Genomic DNA, 19091 nt, shown 5'->3' on the forward strand with positions numbered 1-19091 from the left:
AAGCCAGACAGACGAGACGGGGGCCAGCATTCTGGGGGAGAGGAAAACACGGAGGTGAGGCCATGCAGGAGAGCACAGCCTGCTTCTGGGGCTGCTGAGCGGGAGCTGCGGCTGGGGTCTGTGCAGGGGCCACCAGAGACTAGGGATGGCAGGGGCAGGGGGCAGGGGACTGGACTTGCCTGGAGGACAGCAGAGACCTGCTGAAGGGCTGCAAGCAGGGGGAGGGGTATGCTACCCTGTGTGTCTTAGAAGTTCCACTTTGGTGGCCAGGTGAGAGCTGGACTAACAGGGATGGTGTTGACACGGTGGCACCAGTGACAAAGCTATTCCAGTCTTGAGTGGGCCCTCAAAGTGACACCAGGTACCCATGCTGTCACTGGTATCAGGATTTCTTTTTCTCCAGCTTGGTAGTTGTGCAGACCTTTGGGGGCCTGGGGTACTGGAGAAAAGGCTGTAACTGGTCTGGTTTAGAAACATTTATGAGGGAATTCTCTTGGAAAATGGAAGAGGCTTAAATGTAAGAAACTTTGCATAATACCTCACTCCCCATGACAAGCTATTGTCAGGAGAACTAGGGAAACCAAACTGATGTGAAATTTGGGGAGATTTCTGTCCTTAGAGGGCCCACCTAGTGTGCTTTGGGGCCTCTTGGCATCTTCTAGTACCTTCACCACCCACAGATCCACTGATAATTGACCAGAGCATTTGAAACTGTTCATCTCAGTGCAGGGTTTGTCTCTGGTCCTCACTCAGGCTGGCATCAATAGATAAGATTAATTAGTCATCTATTGCTACTTAACAAATTACTCTAGAATTCAGCATCTACAAACAATTAACATTTGTCATCTCTCCATTTCTGTGGATCAGGAATGCGGTGGGTCTTTCATGAGGTTGCAGTAAGCTGTCAGCCAGGGCTCAGTCATCTGGGACTGGAGGCCCCCTTCCGAGCTCATTCCTGTGGTTTTGGCGGGTTGCAGGGCCTCCTCACAGGCTGCCTCCGTATCCTCATGTCATGGCATCTGGGTTCCCCCAGAGCAAGTGACTCCTGAGAGAGATGGTGCACTCAGGATGGGAGCCGCAGCCTTTTTATACCCTAATCTCAAAAGTGAGCACCACCCCTTCTAGAGGGTCCTTTCTGTTAGAGCAAGTCTCCAAGTCCAGCCCTCGGTGAATGGGCAGGAGTGGAAGGGGGCAGAGTTCACTTCTACCTCTTGAAGGGAGGAGGCAAACAGAATTTGTGGGTGTATTTTTAAGACCACCCCAATGACCCTGTTTTAATCTTCAAGAGATGATATGGCCTGGTGCTTAAGAACGTAAATTTGAGATTCATAAAGAGCACGGGAGAGCTGGCTCCCACATTTGCAACTCGTGCAGGTTCAGGCAAGTCAGTTAACCTTTCCACATCTCGGTTTCCTAATCTATAATATAGGGGGGAGAATAGTAGATGTTTCACTGGTTGCCATGAAAATTAAATCAGATCATACATGTAAAGTGCTTGGCACAGAATGAGTGCTGAATAAACATTATTTAATTGCTATTATAACTGGATAATATTTTCATCCTCCTTCGCAGGAGGTGGAATGACGTAGAGGGTAAGAACACAGGTTGTGGTGTGAGACCACCTGGGCGGGGACTCAGGCTCTGCCAGCCATCAGCTGGGAGAGCTAGGACAAGTCACTTAATGTCTCCCACCCAGGTTTTCTACAAAATGAAGATACTAATAGCTAGTGCCTGGCCACTGGAGAGATAGGTGTTCAGTAAATATTTTACAAATAAGGACGTAGTAGATGATGACAGAGGGACCTATTGGCAAACCAGTGTGTGTGTGTGTGTGTGTGTGTGTGTGTGTATTGGGATGCTACATAAGCACACCTGACTTCAAACACCTTCTGTTAACTAGCCTGGTAGGGGACCTTGTACCCTCAAGTGACACCCTCCCTGTGTTTCCAGGTTTCCCATCCCTGATGGGTTGTCCTTGTCCTCCTCGTTCAGCTTCTTTCCCACCCTGGCTTTGTTCAAGCACTCTTCCTTCATCCTCCCTGCTCCCTCCCCCAAGAATGTATGTAATTGGCTTTGCCCTAGTCTGGGGATTTGGTGACAGGAAGGGTGGGGGGGGCGACCCATGTCACACCACCTCCGAGCAGTGACATTACCTTAAATTGATTTTGCAAATGAAAGCTAAAAGCTAAGCAAAGGCGACCCATCCATTTTACCTAAAGATGATTATTATGCTCTTTTACGGCCTCCTAAATGACAAAGCAGTTTGTTACCTGCCTGCATCAACATTTGCTTATATTAGCATCCGAGATGCTTGATTTTTTATTAGCCCCCCGTTATCGCTTTATGAAGACGCTGGGGCTCAGTAAAATTAGTGTGCAAATAGAATGCCCATTTTGCATTTTCCTGAGGTCAGCAGAAATGCTGCATGCAATTGAGCTGATACTGGGTCAGGGGAGACATCCATAAAGGCAGGCTTCACCGAGGGCCCCGGAAATGCTGTCATTCGTTTCTGAACTGCCGCGATAGATGGGGTCCATGTTCCGTGGTGGTTTTTAAAAGGGCTTCGTGGCATTTTTTTAAGGATAAAGCAACATAAATACTAAGACAATAATCTACAAGGAATAATGGATAAAACCAAACTCTTTTGTAAACATTATAGATGGAAATGCAGAGGATGTAGCATCCCTTTGTTAGTGGATCCGGGAGGAGAAAGATAAGTGGTGAGAGGGGCACTGGGCTGGGAGCCGAGGCCGGAACACCTCAACTGGCTGCATGACCTTGGGCATGTCTCTTCCATCCTTGGTTCCCTCACTTGTGAATGGGGTCAATACTCTGCAGCTCACAGAAGCATGATGAAGAGTAAATAAGATAATGTGTGTCTAAATTTCTTTATAAGCCATGATCTATATGAGTATTTTTATTTATTAACTTGACAGCCAGTTTCTGAGCACCTACTCTATTCAGGGTCTTGGGAAAGACATTAAAAATAAATACAGAGTGAAAGTTGCCGTTTCTCCCTTGAGGAGCTTATATTCAGTCTAGGAAAAGTTCAGGTGTCTAACTCCTCTTTTAAACCATAATCTTCTTTACAGGAGGTAAGTCTTGTTTCTCTCTTTGTTCCTAAAGGTGCCTAACGTAGAGCTGAGTACACAGTCAGTTCTCAAAAGCATATTGACTCCATTATATATCTTATTAAGGAAGCAGTGACCGCAACCTCTCCTGGTCACCCCAACAGGCCAAGAAAGTCCCAAGCCCTTAGAACTAGGCATAATAGTTACTAGTTTTTATTTTAGTCTCTGACATTGGCATATCAAACGTTGGGATCATACACCGCATTCAACATAACCTACCTCTAGCGTTTCAGAAGCTGAAATCCTATTCATTATTTCTAACTGCAGCCCTCCCTCCACTTCATCCTCTAACGTAAACAGAATCCTTTAATCCGACTTCTCTCAATGTTCATCCCTGAATTCACTACAGGTCATTGTTCTGTTCTGGGTCAATCAGTCCTTCTTCTACCCATGGATAAGTACCCTCTTCCTGCCCCTTCTTTCTGGGAAGGCCACTCTTGGCTGCTGCTCTTGTCTGACAGTGTCTGTGCCCAGCAGCTAATCTTTTTTTTTTTAATGCAAGTGAGACTGCTGTAGATGCAGCAAGAGCTTGGACCTGATTCAGAGCCACATTTTCCTACTCCTCTGCATGTCTAATAATTTCTTTCTTGGAGCTGGATTTTGTGGATTGTACATGGTTGAGTGTGTGGATTCTGTTATCTTCCCTTAAAGAGAGTTGGACTTTACATAGCAGGCCGTTAAGTTTCTTTTGTTCAGTTCTGATCCTTTTAAGATTTATTTTTAAACTTGGTAGTCCAGAGCAGTCTAGAAGGACCACTAAGGCATGGTCCTTCTGGGTTCTCTACTGATTGCCTGAAGTAATGAACAATCAATGAAGTAATTCCAAATGATGGGAGTTCAAGTGATTCCTAGCCCTCTGTGGGTTCACAGCTCCTCGGTTGTCTTTTATTCTCTCCCACCTGTTATCTGTGTGTTCTTGAGCAAGTTACACAACCTCTCTGAGACTCAGTCTCTGCCTCTATAGAAAGGAGTGTTAATGCACATGTTTCACTAAGGATTATAAATAATGTGTATAATGTGTCTGATACAAAAGGAGCTAATTAAAGGCCAGCTGCTATTATTACGAATATAAGAACTGCCTTCTTTACTTCATTATTTACTGACTATTTACTGTGTACGAGGCAATATGTTAGCTTGTTTAATCATTACTACAACCTTATGAAGCAAATGTCATTATTCACATTTACAGATCAGCAAATTAAAACTCAGAATGGATACACAGCTTGCCCAGGGTAATAGTGGATCTGGGATTTATTCCTCATATGACCTCTTTAGATGACTTTAATATTAATATAATCAGGTGCATCAAGGAATGGGACGTAGTCTCTTAACATTGGGTAGCCAGGGACATAATTAAATTAGTCAGCAATGGCTGGGCCTTAATGGTTCTAACCCAATGATTCCAGAGATAAGTGGAAAGCACCCAGCCCATTTCCTGCTCTCCCCCTTCCCACACACCAGCCTCTCATCTCAGCTTTCCTTGACTTCCGTAGCAACCTTCTGTTATTTTGCCTTACAGACAATCTTCGGGAAGGGGCGGAGCAGAAGGTGGTATTCATCACGGGACGAGTCCACCCTGGGGAAACGCCCTCCTCTTTTGTGTGTCAAGGTGAGTGAGTAGCAGGCTGTCGTGGGCATCCCGCACTTGCGCCCAGGTCCGCTGGGGGCGCTGTGATGGTCTCTGGGACAGGGTTTTAACACAGAGTCATTTTCTTGGAGGAGAATCCACATCACTTCTGAAGAGATTACACTTGATCGTCACTAGGATTTACTGTCAGTGAATATTGACTACACGTATGGATGGACGAACAGGTGAATGAACAGATGGATGACGCATAAACAAGTGGGTAGGACTGTCTGCAGTTCTCTGATGTGTGCTCCTTTGAGGATGTGCCACGCAGGGTCGTCTGCACACTCAGCTCCACGTTGTGTGTTTCCCTTGGCGCACACACCGAAGGCGCCTCTGGCCCCAGACTAGTGTTGATGGGAGGGCGGGTGGTGAACGGGGGAACTTGGCACTAAAAATTTTTACTTACTCATTTATTCAAGTGTTCGCTTAACAAACAACTTTTTAAATACCTACCGTGAGCAAGGAAGCATCCCTGGTATCAGACAACGAGAGATAAATAAATAAGATGTAATTTCTCTTCTCAAATATATCTCTTCGTAATTACATTTTATTATTAAATATTTCATAAAGTGGACTTAGCAATGTAAAGTATACATATGCATGCATATATATGTATCAAGTAGTTAGCAATCTATACTCAGTAAATAATATATCGATATAAATAACAATGTAATGAATGCCCAGCTGAAGAAGCAGAATATTATCAATTCCTTTTAAGTCCTTANATAAATAAGATGTAATTTCTCTTCTCAAATATATCTCTTTGTAATTACATTTTACTATTAAATATTTCATAAAGTGGACTTAGCAATGTAAAGTATACATATGCATGCATATATATGTATCAAGTAGTTAGCAATCTATACTCAGTAAATAATATATCGATATAAATAACAATGTAATGAATGCCCAGCTGAAGAAGCAGAATATTATCAATTCCTTTTAAGTCCTTATCCTCCTTCCTACCTTCCCCCTCGTGCGAATAACCATCAGCTCGAATCTTGTATTGATTTTTGTTAACAGTTTTACCGAACATGGACGCTTTCCTAAACAATGTATTTTTTAGTTTTACATGGTTTTGAACTTCATAAAACTGGTGTCGTTCTGTATGTATTGACACTTGTTTTCACCCGATACCCATGCCAGTGAAGGTAGCTGTTGTTCAGGTGTTTTCACCGTGTATCTACTCCATGTCTCTCTGTACCTCAACTTACCTATCTGTTCTCCTGAGGTAGACACCTGATTTGTTTACTGTGTGTTTTCTCACAAACCATGCTGATACAAATGTTCTCATACCTGCCACCTGTGCACAAGTGCAGATCCTTTCTAGGGGACTGAACCAGGGCCTGTAACTGCTGGGCCATGAGACATGTGCCCCTCACTTTACTAGGTGTTTCGCTGCTGCAGGTGGTGTGTGAATGAGAGTTTCCAGTGTCCCACGTTCTTGACTGTGCTTCTGCATTTCTACTTACCTGGTGGGTGTGTTATATGTGAAACACAGGGTGCTATACATGTGCCAAGCACTGTAGTGTATAAAATAAAATACAGATTTTATTTTAGTTTTATTAATTTGATTTAATTTATTTTCCTTATATGCATTTTTCAACGACAGAGAAACTAATCTGAACTATATTTTTACATATGAGTAAACCAGAGGTTAGAGAAGTTACGTAATTCATCTCATTTTAGTTTTGAAATGACCATTCGGTCAAAGGGGTAGGGAGAGCCAGGTCATGCAGCTTGAGGAGGGGAGCATGCTGCCGCGGAAGTCTCCGGGGAATCGCCATGAGACAATCTTGTGGTCAGACGTCGGCTCTGCCACACCCTAGCAGTGTGACTTCAGTTTCCTCAAATGTAAAATAAATTAGGAAAACAATGCCTATCCAAAGGCTCTGATGAAGCTGGCATGAGACGAACGTACACAAACACCTAGTCCCGGACTTGGCACACAGCAGACACTCAGCAGATGTCCCTCCTTCCTCGTGGGAGGCTGAGAAGATGAAGCAGATAATCTGCTTTGTACTGTAAGGCACTATGCAAATAAACGTGGGGTTTATTTGCCCCACTCACGTTCTTCCAGTGCTGAGATTGGGCATGACCGCCTCCACCTGTGTTTCAGGCAAGGCAACAGCTTCAGGAAGAGGCAGTGGCTGCCCAGAGCCCAGCAGCTCAGGAGAGGCACAGCTGGGGCGTCCCAGCTCCTGGCTCCAGTCTCCTTAGCTCACTCCCTGGCATCCTCACTTGCAGCCTCTCTCCCTTCCAGCACTGTCCTTGCAACAACCTCTCTCAGGTCCCTCCTGGCTTTACCAACCCCTTCGCAGCAACCATCTGTCTGTTACTAAACTTGGCAGCAGACCTGTTCCCCCAGCTGATCAGATGCAACTGTTTTGTCCTTGTTTGTAAAAAGGCAGTAGCCTTACCATCAATACTTTCATCTCCGGGAGCTTCAACTCCCACGCCCACCTCCTCTGTGCGCAGCAGACAGAAGGCAGGGTCACCGCCCCCTTTTACAGCTGAGGCCTGAGGCACGGAGTCCAGCAGAGCTTGGGTGCTCTCTCTGTTCACCCTGCTCTTCCGAAAAGGAATCTGTACAGGGCCGAGGTGAAGGCATTGGTGCTGTCCTGCGGGCTTTCAGTCATTGTCTGCTCCTTGGCAGAGCCGTTCAGTGCCTCTCCTCCTTCTCCTACTGGAGATAAACTCCGAACCCCTCAGCAGGACACTCACGACCCATCATGGTCTGGCTCTTGCCATTTTCTTGGGCCTCAGCCTCATTATTGAGTTGGCCTAAAAGTCCATATGGTTTTTTTTTCCATAAAATAAAAGCCATGTTTTTCATTTTCACCAATAATGAACTTCATTGATTCGGATATTTTTAGTATGTGGGCAATCTCCCACATGGTATAACATTGATTGTTCTCAATGAATGTCTTGATTTGATCGCTATCAACTCCAACAGGTCTACCCGACTGTAGAGTATCATCACCCAACAAGAAATCTCCAGGGCAAAACTTGGCAAACCACTTTGACACGTTTGATCAGTCAGGGCACCTTCTCCATACTCTGCACAAATCTATTGTTGGCGTTTCGGTTGTGTTTTTACCTTTCTTGAAATAAAAAAGCATAATCTAAATGTCATGTGTTTTCTTCCATCTTCCATTTTAAAATGGTTACACAAAATTTACCAGTTTTGATGTCTTTTTAATGCATGCTGATATGACAGCTGTCACAATACAATCTAATGAAAATTTTTTGAATGAAGTTAAAGACAACTAAGTGCTATTAGAGTCATCTTATGGGAAAAAAGAGACAAACTTTTTGGCCAACCCAGTATATCCCAGCCCCATGCAGCTTAATCCCTGAATGGACATCCTCTCTCCACCACTGGGCCTTTGCACCTGCTGCTCCTCTGCCTGCCACTCCTTGCCACCTGGCAAACACCTTTCATCTCCCAAGGTTTATTTCAGATGTCCTCTGTGGGTCTCTGGCCCACTTCCTACAGCCCTCTGCTTCATTGCTACCTTGTGGGTTACCTGATAACCACCTTTATTACCTGACTTGTTGTAGATTTGAGTTATATTTGTTTCTTTCCCTTTAAATCATGAGCTATTTGAGGCCTAACACTGGGTCTGCAGTGCCACTTTCCACCTCTGTGAAGTGGGGATTATTTTACTTATTTTGTGGGGCTGTTGTGAGGGACACATGCTGCGTTGGCTTTGGGATGCTAAATCCGAGCTCAGCAAGAGGAGCCTCACAGCCCTAAAGCCAGAGAGAGGCAGAAGGGGGCTCTGAATCTGGCCTCACAGCCTGTACACACCCTACTCGGCAATGAGAAATGCTGGGAGGCCGAGCTCGTGCCTAGAAAAACACAGCACTCTGGACTCCCACAACAGTCAACGTGCATTTTACAAGAGGATGTGGAGGCTCTGAGAAGTGAAATCGCTTACCCCAGGCCGCACAGCTGATTCACGGCAGATGCGGCATAGGACCCCTCCCCCAATCCCGCCCTTGCCTTTCCTCGTCTCAAACTGTCCCCTGAAACACACGATTCCTCCCTCCTTCGGGCGGCCGAAGCCAGGCATCATTCTCCCTCTTTGCCGAAGAGACACTGAGGCACAGTCTTTCCCAAGGGTCTCTCAGCCCCCTGGGGACAGCCCAGACCACAGCCGCACTGGACTCAGCTGGGCTTTCTTCGTCAGGCCCAGCTCCCCGCTGGGCCCCCTCCCTGCCCGCCTGGTTGAGCGGAGGGCAGGAGGACCCCAGATCTGGCAATATGGTGTCTGAGATATTTCGGCTCTGCTAACTTCTTCCTCATTAACTGGCTCGGTGACCTTGAGCAGGGGAACCGACATGTGGGGCCTGGTCCTCCCATCTGGCTGGGACCGAGGTTCTCACCGCCGAGCTGCTGGCACACCTGCTGCTGGGAGTAGATGGAAGTCGCGTCATCGCAGAGCTCAGGAAGCGGGTGGCGGTGAGGGGGGCAGAGCTCTGAACTCCTCGAGGCTCTGCCTGGTGCTGGGGCGGCTGTTCTCACCACCCCGCTGCAGCCCCAAACCCTCCTCCTGGCCTCTGTGAAGGCAAACTGTCCTTGTCCATCGGCTACAACAAGGAGCTCAGCGTTGCCTCGTGGCAGAGTGCGTGCAGCACCGACTCAGGAGCTGCACTGCCTGGAGGTGGATCCAGGCTCCTGCACTTACCGCAGCATGACCTTGGATGTCGCCTCACCTCCCGTGCCTCCATGCCTCTATCTTGAAAGGGAAATTATAATAGAAGTCCTGCCTCACAGGGTTGTCATGAAAATTGAAGAGTTCATATTCACACAACATTTAGACCAGTATCTGGAGTTCAGTAAGAACTAAATGCGTGTTATTGGTAAGGGGGAGGCAACATTAATTGAACACTTTGAGGGGCCAGGTACGGTTCCTCTAACCTTTACCGGGCAGCAAACCCAAATGTGTACTTCTATACCCGTGCCTCCCCCCTCCCTCTCACCTCCCTGGGAGAGCTGTCGGCAGAACCCTCCATATTTCCATGCCCCCGAAATCGTATTGCATGTCTGAAGTTTTGCCAGGACTAGACCTCAGGTCTCTCTCCTGGTCCTGTGACTTTTCTTTCACTGAAGCCACCTCCATACTTCAGATCCTTCATGATTGAATTAATTAAACCTCCATTTATGGAATGACACTGCGTACAAGGCATATCCCCTTCTGGGGGGGCAGCATGGGGCAGTGCTGGCAGAGGCGTGGACTCGGGCAGGCCCGAGTTCGAGTCCTGCCACTTTCGCCTTTTTGCTGGGGTCTTTCAGCAAGTCCTCAACTCTCAGGGCCTCTGTTGCTTCATAGGCACAAGGGGGGCTGCCATGTGGTGCCCACAGAGCTGCTGGGAGGGCACAGCGAGGTCACGAGTGTCAGTGCTCCGTGTGGTGGCAGGCACTTTCCCTCCTCTCGCTCCTCCTCGGGAATCCTGCCAGGTCGAGGGGCAGCCCTCAGCCCTGCTCTGCAGGAAAGCCGAAGGACTCACTAAATGTCATCTGGTAGAGCGGGGACTAGATGCAGGGCTCCTGGCCCTCGGCCTGCACGCGTTGTCATGGGCCATAGTGCCCACCAGACCTTGGCCCGTGCTGATAGAGAGGGTCTTCCCTCGGGGAGGTCATGCTGCAGGTCATCCTGGGTGGGTGAGAGGAGGAGGAAGGAGACCCTACAGAAACACACACACACACACACACACACACACACACACCCGCCATGCACTAACAGCCGCCAGGACCACCAGGACAGCACAGTCTAATATTTCCTAAAGTGAGCTTTGCCCCTGCCTCCCCCCTTCCCTCTGTCCCTCACCTGTTCTCCCTCTTCTCTCTCAATCCCAAAGGGCCTCACATAAACACAACACTAGATCCAGTAAGGGGCTCTCACGGGGCCTTTCATGTCCCTAAGCCTCTGTTTTTTCAGCTGTAAAATGGGCAGCCCTGAAGTTAGGAAGGTGAGACTCGTGAACCTCAGGCCCCCCAGGACCAGACTCTCCGTGGTTCCAAAGTGTGGGGCCCTTGGGCTCGGCTGTGGGCAGACAGGAGCCTGGTGCCTGGTCAGTGGAGAGCCTTGAGTGGCTGCTGTTTGTGGCCCCCCCGCAACTTTGGGCCTAGCAGAGACCCCCGACTGTCTTGCTTCAAGCCTGGGCTCTTCCACTTCAGTACCCAGCCTGTCAGCAGAGAACAGCAATATAACCCTCACACAGAATTCTCTGGAGAGACAATCATGCAGGCATACGTGCAAATCACATGTGAACAGACTCCTGGCTCTTCCCATCATGGCTTCATGGAGAGAGCCCTGGTTTGAAGTCAGTAGATCCGGGTCTGAGTCCCGCCGTGTTCCCAGGGAAACAGCACCCCGTATCTGCTCATCTATCTGTAAACGGAGTCAATGGCATTGCAGATCAGCCCAGTTCCTATCGCTGGTCCTACTTCCTTTAGGCCTGTCACTTATGCCTATTAAGGACGTCCCCTGTGGCCGGCACGGAGTTCAGCACCGAGTTCAGCACTGACGAAGTGGTGGCAGAGGTGGATGTCCCTGTGCCCCTGGGGCTCACAGCCTGGAGGGGACAGACTGGAAGAGCAGGCGCAAGCCTCAGTCCCCACGTCGCAGCAGATCAGGAGAGGTTCCTTTTCTTATTTTCCTGTGGCTGAACCGGTTTCCACGTGCAGGCCCCGTTCTGCCAGGAGACAGAGACTTAAACTGAGGTTTTGGGGTCCCCTTTCCACCAAATTGCATGATTTCAGCAAAGAGTTCTGATCCTCTTGGGCGTGGTAGAAAAATAAGCTTGTCCTGAGTGTCGCCAGATATTTGCCTTGCTTCCCTCACACCTGCCCCAGCCTCCTGACCCTGGGCCCCATCTACCTCTCCTGCTCTGTCTCACCATCCTCCCAGCCCCCCGCCTTCAGCCAAACCAAGTAAGAGCAGTGACTAAAACAACACAGGAATGCACGTTTGCATACCAGACACATCGATTCTGTTAATTTACTGAGATCCTCACAATAATCCACAAGGTAATTATTATTCTTTCCTTCCTAACTGAGGAAGAAACTGAGAAACTGAGAACTAAGGCCACACAGGCAGTCAGACGTAGAGTCCAGCTTCAGAGTCTGTGCCTCGAAACTCAAAGCCGTGCCCCCTGCCACGGAAGAGCCGTCTGTTAGCAAACAGGCCATCTGCTTTCTCAGCGCCAGGCCTTTGTGTGAGGATCCCCCTACCTGGGACCCCTTCTCCTGGCACCCCTTTCACCTGGCTCCCTGCCCCATCCTTTGTGTCCCCATCCTCTGCGTCCCTTCCGGAGCCCCGGCTGGGGTGTGATGGCTCCCTGATCTGTTCCCACCAGAGCCCTCGCCTGTGGGCACCGTGGAAGTGGCTTCCCTACCACACACCCTCTGAGGCAGGAGCTCTCCTTCATCTTGTAATGCCAAGTTGGGATATGGACCTTGCCATGGATGTTTGTGGAATGAGTGATTATCAGTTCACTGAACCCCAGGCTTTGTCAGGGTCAAATGGATCCCTGGGGTCAGCCTACCGATGGGCATGCATCAGGCATCTGGGGAAATATTAACAACAGCGTTCAGCTGTGGTTGCCTGGTGGGGTCCACTGTGGCCAGGCCGAGGCCACCCAGGACAGTGCTCTCTGCGGCCCAGCTCTGCTTTCAGGGCCTCCACCACGTTCCCTCTTCCCCTGCAGGCTCTGCAGCCTCCAGCCTTCCTGCCATCCCGCCTCCTCCCACCTTCCAACGTGTTGACTGAAGGGGCAGAGGCTGATCTTAAGGGGTTGATAGCATCTCCCAGCAGGAGGGAGATTATTCTCTTGGCTTGACAGATGAGGATTCTTCTGCTTTGGGAGAGAGAAATAAAATAGATGGGATCCCAGACTGTCAGCGTGGGATGCATCCTGGAGAGTTATTGAGTTCTTTCTCCTAATTTTAAACACAAGAGAAAGCCGAGAGACTTTATGACAGTCTCTGTGGCCCAGGTTCTCTGTCTGCTGGCTTGCTGGCTCTTCCAATTTAGTGCCTTTGTCCCCAAACCCCATAGTTAGTAAATGTCCCAGACCAGGACTCCTAGTTCTAAAATCCGTTCTGTTTGTCACTGCCCTCCACGTCTTTCAACCTTTTGTCTGCGTGAGTTTATTGAAGGACATTATAATTTTCAGGTTCTAGGTTAGGCCGTTAGACCAGGGGAGGTCTAACCCAGTCACGTTTCAGACCAGGTGTTACTTTCTATATATCAATATGAGGAGGCTGGTCAGGGAGAGCTAGCAACTTCTCTAGCTAAGAACCACTTAGACTTCAAATACAGCTTCCAGGTACACGCTCGCCCTGTTTCCTAGGCCCCTGCAATGCTTTTGGCCCATGGCGGGGGGTTGAATTTCCTCTCCACTCTTACTTTCTCCAACATTTTTCTGTATATTTACCACCATCCCCCGCCCAAAGCAAAATGAAAGGTCCCCTCCCAATTTCCTGATCGATGGAAATGGTGCCTGCTGAACTGTGTCTGACCTCAAGCCATGAACTGAGCCTAAAACCTCTCCTCTCTGCCCACCCTTTCTGGGCGTGGGAGTTCTGGGCTGNGCTTTTGGCCCATGGCGGGGGGTTGAATTTCCTCTCCACTCTTGCTTTCTCCAACATTTTTCTGTATATTTACCACCATCCCCCCCCCAAAGCAAAATGAAAGGTCCCCTCCCAATTTCCTGATCGATGGAAATGGTGCCTGCTGAACTGTGTCTGACCTCAAGCCATGAACTGAGCCTAAAACCTCTCCTCTCTGCCCACCCTTTCTGGGCGTGGGAGTTCTGGGCTGCTGCAGCCTCTGGTCTGGCTTTGTTTTCTCTCATCCTTTTATTAGCTGCCTAATTGGCAGGCCAATTAATCTGTTCATCTGTGAAGGAGGATGGATCACAATGAGCTACTCCATTTTCAGAAGCCAATCTCTGAGGCAGCGTGGCCAGGCCCTGAGTGCAAGCTGGCTTCTTAATGAAGGGCTGCCCGGGAGCTGGGGTCAATTAGTGGACAGATTAAGCAATTATGAGCCCCTAACAAGGGTGCCTGGCATCATTACCCTGCCTGTTTACTGACAAACTGCAGCTTTAATATGAAGACCAACAAATAAATTAGGGCATCTGGTCTACTGCCACATCGGACAAGAAGTAAACGATGTCCAAGTGGCTTTTGGGCTGTCTGTGGATTCTCAGCCTGGGCCTGTGAAATGCCTGAGCTACCTCTCACCAGCCACAGCGGCTCTGGAATGTGCTCTGGAGTCGTTGATCATTCCAAGAGCTAAGTGCCTGCCACTGGGCATGGGATTGTTCTTCATTACCCCACTGCCCTCCTCCTGTCCGTAGGTCAACACCTCCTTATGTTTCAGGACCCAGCTTGAAGCTTCTTTCTCCCTGGTGCCTTCTCTTCTCTCTCCAGCAGGAATGGAGTTACCCTCCTGCCTCTTGGGAGGGTTTTGTCCTCTCCTCTTACTTTCCAGCATCACAGTTGTTTTGTGGGGTGCCAGAGTGCCATGGTGCCCATTTTTTTTAAGGTCTTAAACAGAGAAGCAGAAGCCTGGAGAAAAGGAAGGAAAAGGCAAGGGCTCAGTTGTTTGTTTTTCACCCCCTCTCCTGTCGATGTGTGCAGGCCGTGGCCGGAAGGGGAGCCGGGAAGGGAGTGGCAGGGTCAGACTGGCCCTTCAGGGAGAAGCCTCCGGCCACAGTGCTGAGGGCACATTTCAGAGCTGGTCGCTGTCATCCAGGCCAGATGTGACGGTGGTGCAGAGGAGAAGAGACGCAGAGGGGTGGGGCGGGGGCAGCCTTGCTCGATTCAGAGAGGAGACTTGGGACTGCCTGACTATGGGAGGGGGGTCATGGAGAATCCCACCTTCCAAAATTCAGTGGCCTGGAGGCAAGGGGGTGTTGGTGCCAGTGAGAAGCAAGAGGGACTCTGGGAACAGACGGCCCTTCCACTGGGGAGACAGGAAGTTGGGGAACACCGAAGAAGCCTCTCTCCTCATGTGACTTGAGCCAGATTCGGTCTCTCGGCTTCCTGGCGTGCCCATCAGCAGCGCGATGCCCATGTTGATCTCTAAGGTCCCTGACTCCATAGTCATCAATTCGATGTCAGTATTTGGCTACCTTAATTCACTGTGCAACTTATCCTGCCCCTCCCCCATTGCTGCCTGTCAAAACCCTGCCAGCCCTCCAAGGCTTATCTCGAGTTCTATCTTTTCCCGGAAGTTCCCCCTGTGATTCCTCACAGGAAATGCTCTCTCCGTCCTGCCCAGGGGCTTCAATATTACAGCCCAAACTATCTCTTGGAAACAGAGAGAGATTTATAAAATTCATTGGCAGCACCCAATCCATAGCCATACACCCACAGTGGCTTAACAACAAAGACTCCAAATCAAATAATGAGCTCTCACTGTTTTCCAAGCCGAGGAAAATGTGTTCCCTCCTTCTTAAAACACGGTGAGGTTAACCCGCATGCTTCTCTTTCCCTAGGGATCATTGACTTCCTCATAAGCCAGCACCCCGTTGCCCGTGTCCTGCGGGAACACCTGGTCTTCAAGATTGCACCAATGCTCAACCCTGATGGAGTCTACCTGGGCAACTACAGGTGGGTGACGGGAGGGGCTGCTTGGAAGCCGGTAGTCATAGGATGATGGTGTGGAAGCAAGAAGAAAAAGGGGATGTATTTTTGAGGAAGGATATTCAGGTTCCCCCTGAGTTCATCAGAGGAATTTTCACCCTGGCTCTTGAGAGTACAGCTAGCGAAACCTGGGCTATTTCTAGCACAGCTGCCTGAGATCACTTGCTGGCGTTTTCTGGACAGCTTTCTGGACTAGGGAATCAGGGGGCCTGATATCGGTTTTGGCACCTCCTTCCTATGTAACCTTGGGGAATTCGCTTGCCCTCTGATGCTCAGTTTCTCTTGCATAATGGAGATGATAATTGTCAAACACCTGCCAGGGCACTTGTGAGCATCAGAAGAAATGGTGGAGATAAATGTGCTCTGCAGAGTACCACGTGGAAGTTACAATGATTACTCTTTCGTATCTGCATTTCTTCTTGGAGATCATTCATGCTGGGCGGCCTTCCAGATCATCTGAGCAGCATTTCTCTGTGTGGGGCAGACCAGCTAGCCCCACACCCGCTCGTGCGCCCATGTCTTCAGTTCTCTTTCTCCTGGTAGCACCATAATTTACGGCCTAACTTCCAGTGCTCAGCGGTCATCTGCCGAAAGAACATTGGGTCCTCTCAGACCGCGTTACTGTAGTACCCTTATTTCACAGTCGAGGATGCTGACTTGCCCAAAGCCACACACCAGTAGATCACTGGCTGCCTAACTTCACTGCCCGAATCATGCAGCTTTGTTGCTGATTAGTCCAACAACAACCCTGTAGAAAACATCCAAGCGTCTGAACTCTGCTTGCAAGGCTCTGTACGCCCTGGCACCTATCTGTCCCCCATGCTGCCTCACCTCCCACCCTCTACTCTCAGAACTGTGGCTGCAGCCCCACTAAGTAAAGCCTAGTTCTCTAGACATGTCCTGTTGCTCTCTGATACCTTACGCTCTGCCCAGGGCCTCCTCATGCCCTCTTCATCTCACTGACCCTCTCCACAGCTCAGCTGTGCCCCTCCTTCTGGAAAACATTCCCCAGCCCCTCACCCCCCGCCCCAAACAGAACTGGTCACTGCTCTCTCTGAGCTCTCAGCAGCCTGGTTGTTAAGCAAGTTTTATCCTATCACATGGGCCCCACTGAGCCTCCGGCCACCAGGCAGCAGAGACTGAGCCTTCATAATGTGCGTGTGTACCCCAGGGCCGAGCAGCAAGGATCAGCACGTAGCAGATGCTCCAAACGTGTCTGGTGGGTGTGAGTGAAGAAAAGCAACGACTTCACTGATGAAGAAACGGAGGTGCAGAGATGATACAGGATATCCCCAAAGTTGGTGGCAGAGCTCAGACCAGAACACAGACTGCCTGATACCCAGCCAGCTTCATTTTAAACAGAGTTGGTTTACTACTTTCCAGGAGCATGGCAACTGGGTCCAGAGGGGCCCCCTAGTCCCCATGAGTATGAGTTAGAGAGAGCCCATGGGATGCATGATGCCTTAATTAAAGACAATTTTGCTTCCTCTCTTAATTGGCTTGAGAGATGGTTCATTAGCGCTGGCAGGTTTTATGGCTCGCTGCAGGCCTGAGAGCGACGCCTTTCTACCATCCCTAGACAGAATGTACTGTTAGTGACAACGGTGGCAGAATGACCCCTTGATTTATGTTAACATTTCTGCTTAATTACAAGAGCTGCAGTGGTCAGAGAGAGGTCAGTGCTGTCCACTCCACACACATATTTATGTCATCATCTGCTGTCCAGGGATGATGAGTGGAAAGAGGTCTGTGACCTCGGCCAAACTGCCTCCCCCTTGGGGTTTTGGACGGCCAGTGGGGTAGTGATGGGGCCCTAGGTGCTCTCATACGTCTTCAGGCTCCAGATATTTTCATTTGGGATTTCAGGATGAAAGAGCTCCAACCCTCAGAATCCGTTCTGCACCGGTTTAAAACCCCCAGCGTTCTCCTCATGAGAATATGGGATTCTCATTATGAGCGTTGGAGCAAACCTCTGACCACAGGCGTTCATCCTGGTGCTGAAGCGGCGCTGCATAGCAACGGAAGAGCCGCTCCATCACGAAGACCCAGTGCTGCAGAGTGGGGGAGGGGGGGGGAACAATAGCGAAGACTCAGAGGTGGGAGCTCCAAGGTGCCTCAGAGGCCCTCTGGGCCAGCCCCTCTGAGCCTCCCACTGTTGCAACTGCAGCCCCCCAGCTCGGTGGGGCTTCCCACGGCATTATGGGGAATGGCGGGGAACCATCCAGAGTTCAAGTAAGTCTGGGAAACACAGAGCTAAGGAAAGTTAAATATGTTCTTTTACAAAAAGATTTTTTTTCAGTTTTGAAAATGCGAATACACCAGAATCTAAAGAGGAGAATATAGCATTTAGTGTTTTCCAAATGTACGTATCAAGGAACTTTTTGCTATAGAGCAGGGGTGTCAAACTCATTTTTACCAGAGCCGCATCAGCCTCCTGGTTGCCTTCAAAGGGCTGAAATAATGTTAGGGCTGTGTAAATGTAAGGACTCCTTAACTGCTAAGGAGTTGAAATTACGTTTGGCCCTTTGGAGACAACCACGAGGCTGATGTGGCCCCCGGTGAAAATGAATTTGACACCCCTGTGCTAGAGCTTGCTCTGGTCACCTACTCCCTCCCTTGGCCCCCACAGGTATTATTAGGGTTTATAAACACATTGCAGGAAATGCCACTCCAAGAATTCTGTTTGCTCCCCCAGCACCATGTCCAGCACTCCCACACTTACCTCATTTAATCCTTGCAACCAGTACATGAAGGGAAGGCTAGTCTTTGTTAAGGCTTCTGTGCTTGCAAATAATAAAAATCTCAAATTAGCTTGAGTACAGGAGGAAAGTCAGGAAGGAGAGGGTGGGTAAGAGAGGAAAGAAAGAAGAAAGGGAGGGAGGAGAAGAAGGAGGGAGGTCACTTGTCAGGGTTCTAGGACAGTATACAGAGTCAGAACTGATCACATCGCTGGAGACGGGTTGGCATACATGCGGCCTTGTGTGGAGGCTGGCTCTCTCTGCTGTGCTCTCTGACCTTCGCTTTCTCAGCATCACCTCAGGATGCTGTTGGAAGCTTCTCGGGCCTTAGTGAAGGGAAGTCACCTGCCTTAGGTTGTGTGGCCGTGAGGAGCAGGCAGGGATGCGGGTCGGTCCAGCCTGAGCCCATGGTCCCTGCTCCCTGCCCCCTGCTGCTGCCTGGTGCTCCCTGCAGCCCTCATCAGGCATCGCAGGCCCGAGTGAAAACAAGACACAGGCCTGCCCAAGAAGCACCCCTTCTCTCCTCCTCTTCCCACCCCCACACTTCTCTACTTCTCCTTCTCCTTATCTTCTTCTACATTAAAGGAGCATGGGATGCAATCTAGGGAGGACAGTCAGATTTGATCATGCACAGCTGACATTTAAAAATACAAGTGTTCACACCATCGTATTTACCGTGAGCTACACCAGGTGCACCCTAGCATTTAATTGCGAGAGGTGGCAGCCGTGTCACGGTAGATAATGCTTCTTACGTTAAAGAGCAGCATCATTTACTAACTGGACCACTGTATACAGTGCCAAAGGTCAACTGCGGATGCTATGCAGGGCCCATACCAGAGTCCATGGCAATTAAACCACGTGTTACAGTAGCCCTCTGTAATAGTTAGATGGTGTAACAGCAGGTAACAATGACATTACAGCGTAAA

The 19091-nt window shown here is 49.3% G+C and overlaps 1 protein-coding gene across 2 annotated transcripts in view; it reads left to right on the forward strand.

The window, feature by feature from the left end:
• The window catches only part of LOC118985015 (BEN domain-containing protein 5), a 1089084-nt gene that overhangs the window by 964394 nt on the left and 105599 nt on the right, over nt 1-19091 (forward strand). For both annotated transcript variants that reach the window (XM_037043322.1, XM_037043321.1), the window contains 2 exons: nt 4651-4740; nt 15280-15394. In XM_037043322.1, coding sequence (XP_036899217.1) covers nt 4651-4740; nt 15280-15394 — 205 coding nt within the window. The remainder of the gene's footprint in view (nt 1-4650; nt 4741-15279; nt 15395-19091) is intronic.

This window comes from Sturnira hondurensis, unplaced genomic scaffold (genome assembly GCF_014824575.4).
Source record: "Sturnira hondurensis isolate 20B ecotype Veracruz unplaced genomic scaffold, ASM1482457v3 Scaffold0004068, whole genome shotgun sequence".
Lineage (NCBI taxonomy): Eukaryota > Metazoa > Chordata > Mammalia > Chiroptera > Phyllostomidae > Sturnira > Sturnira hondurensis.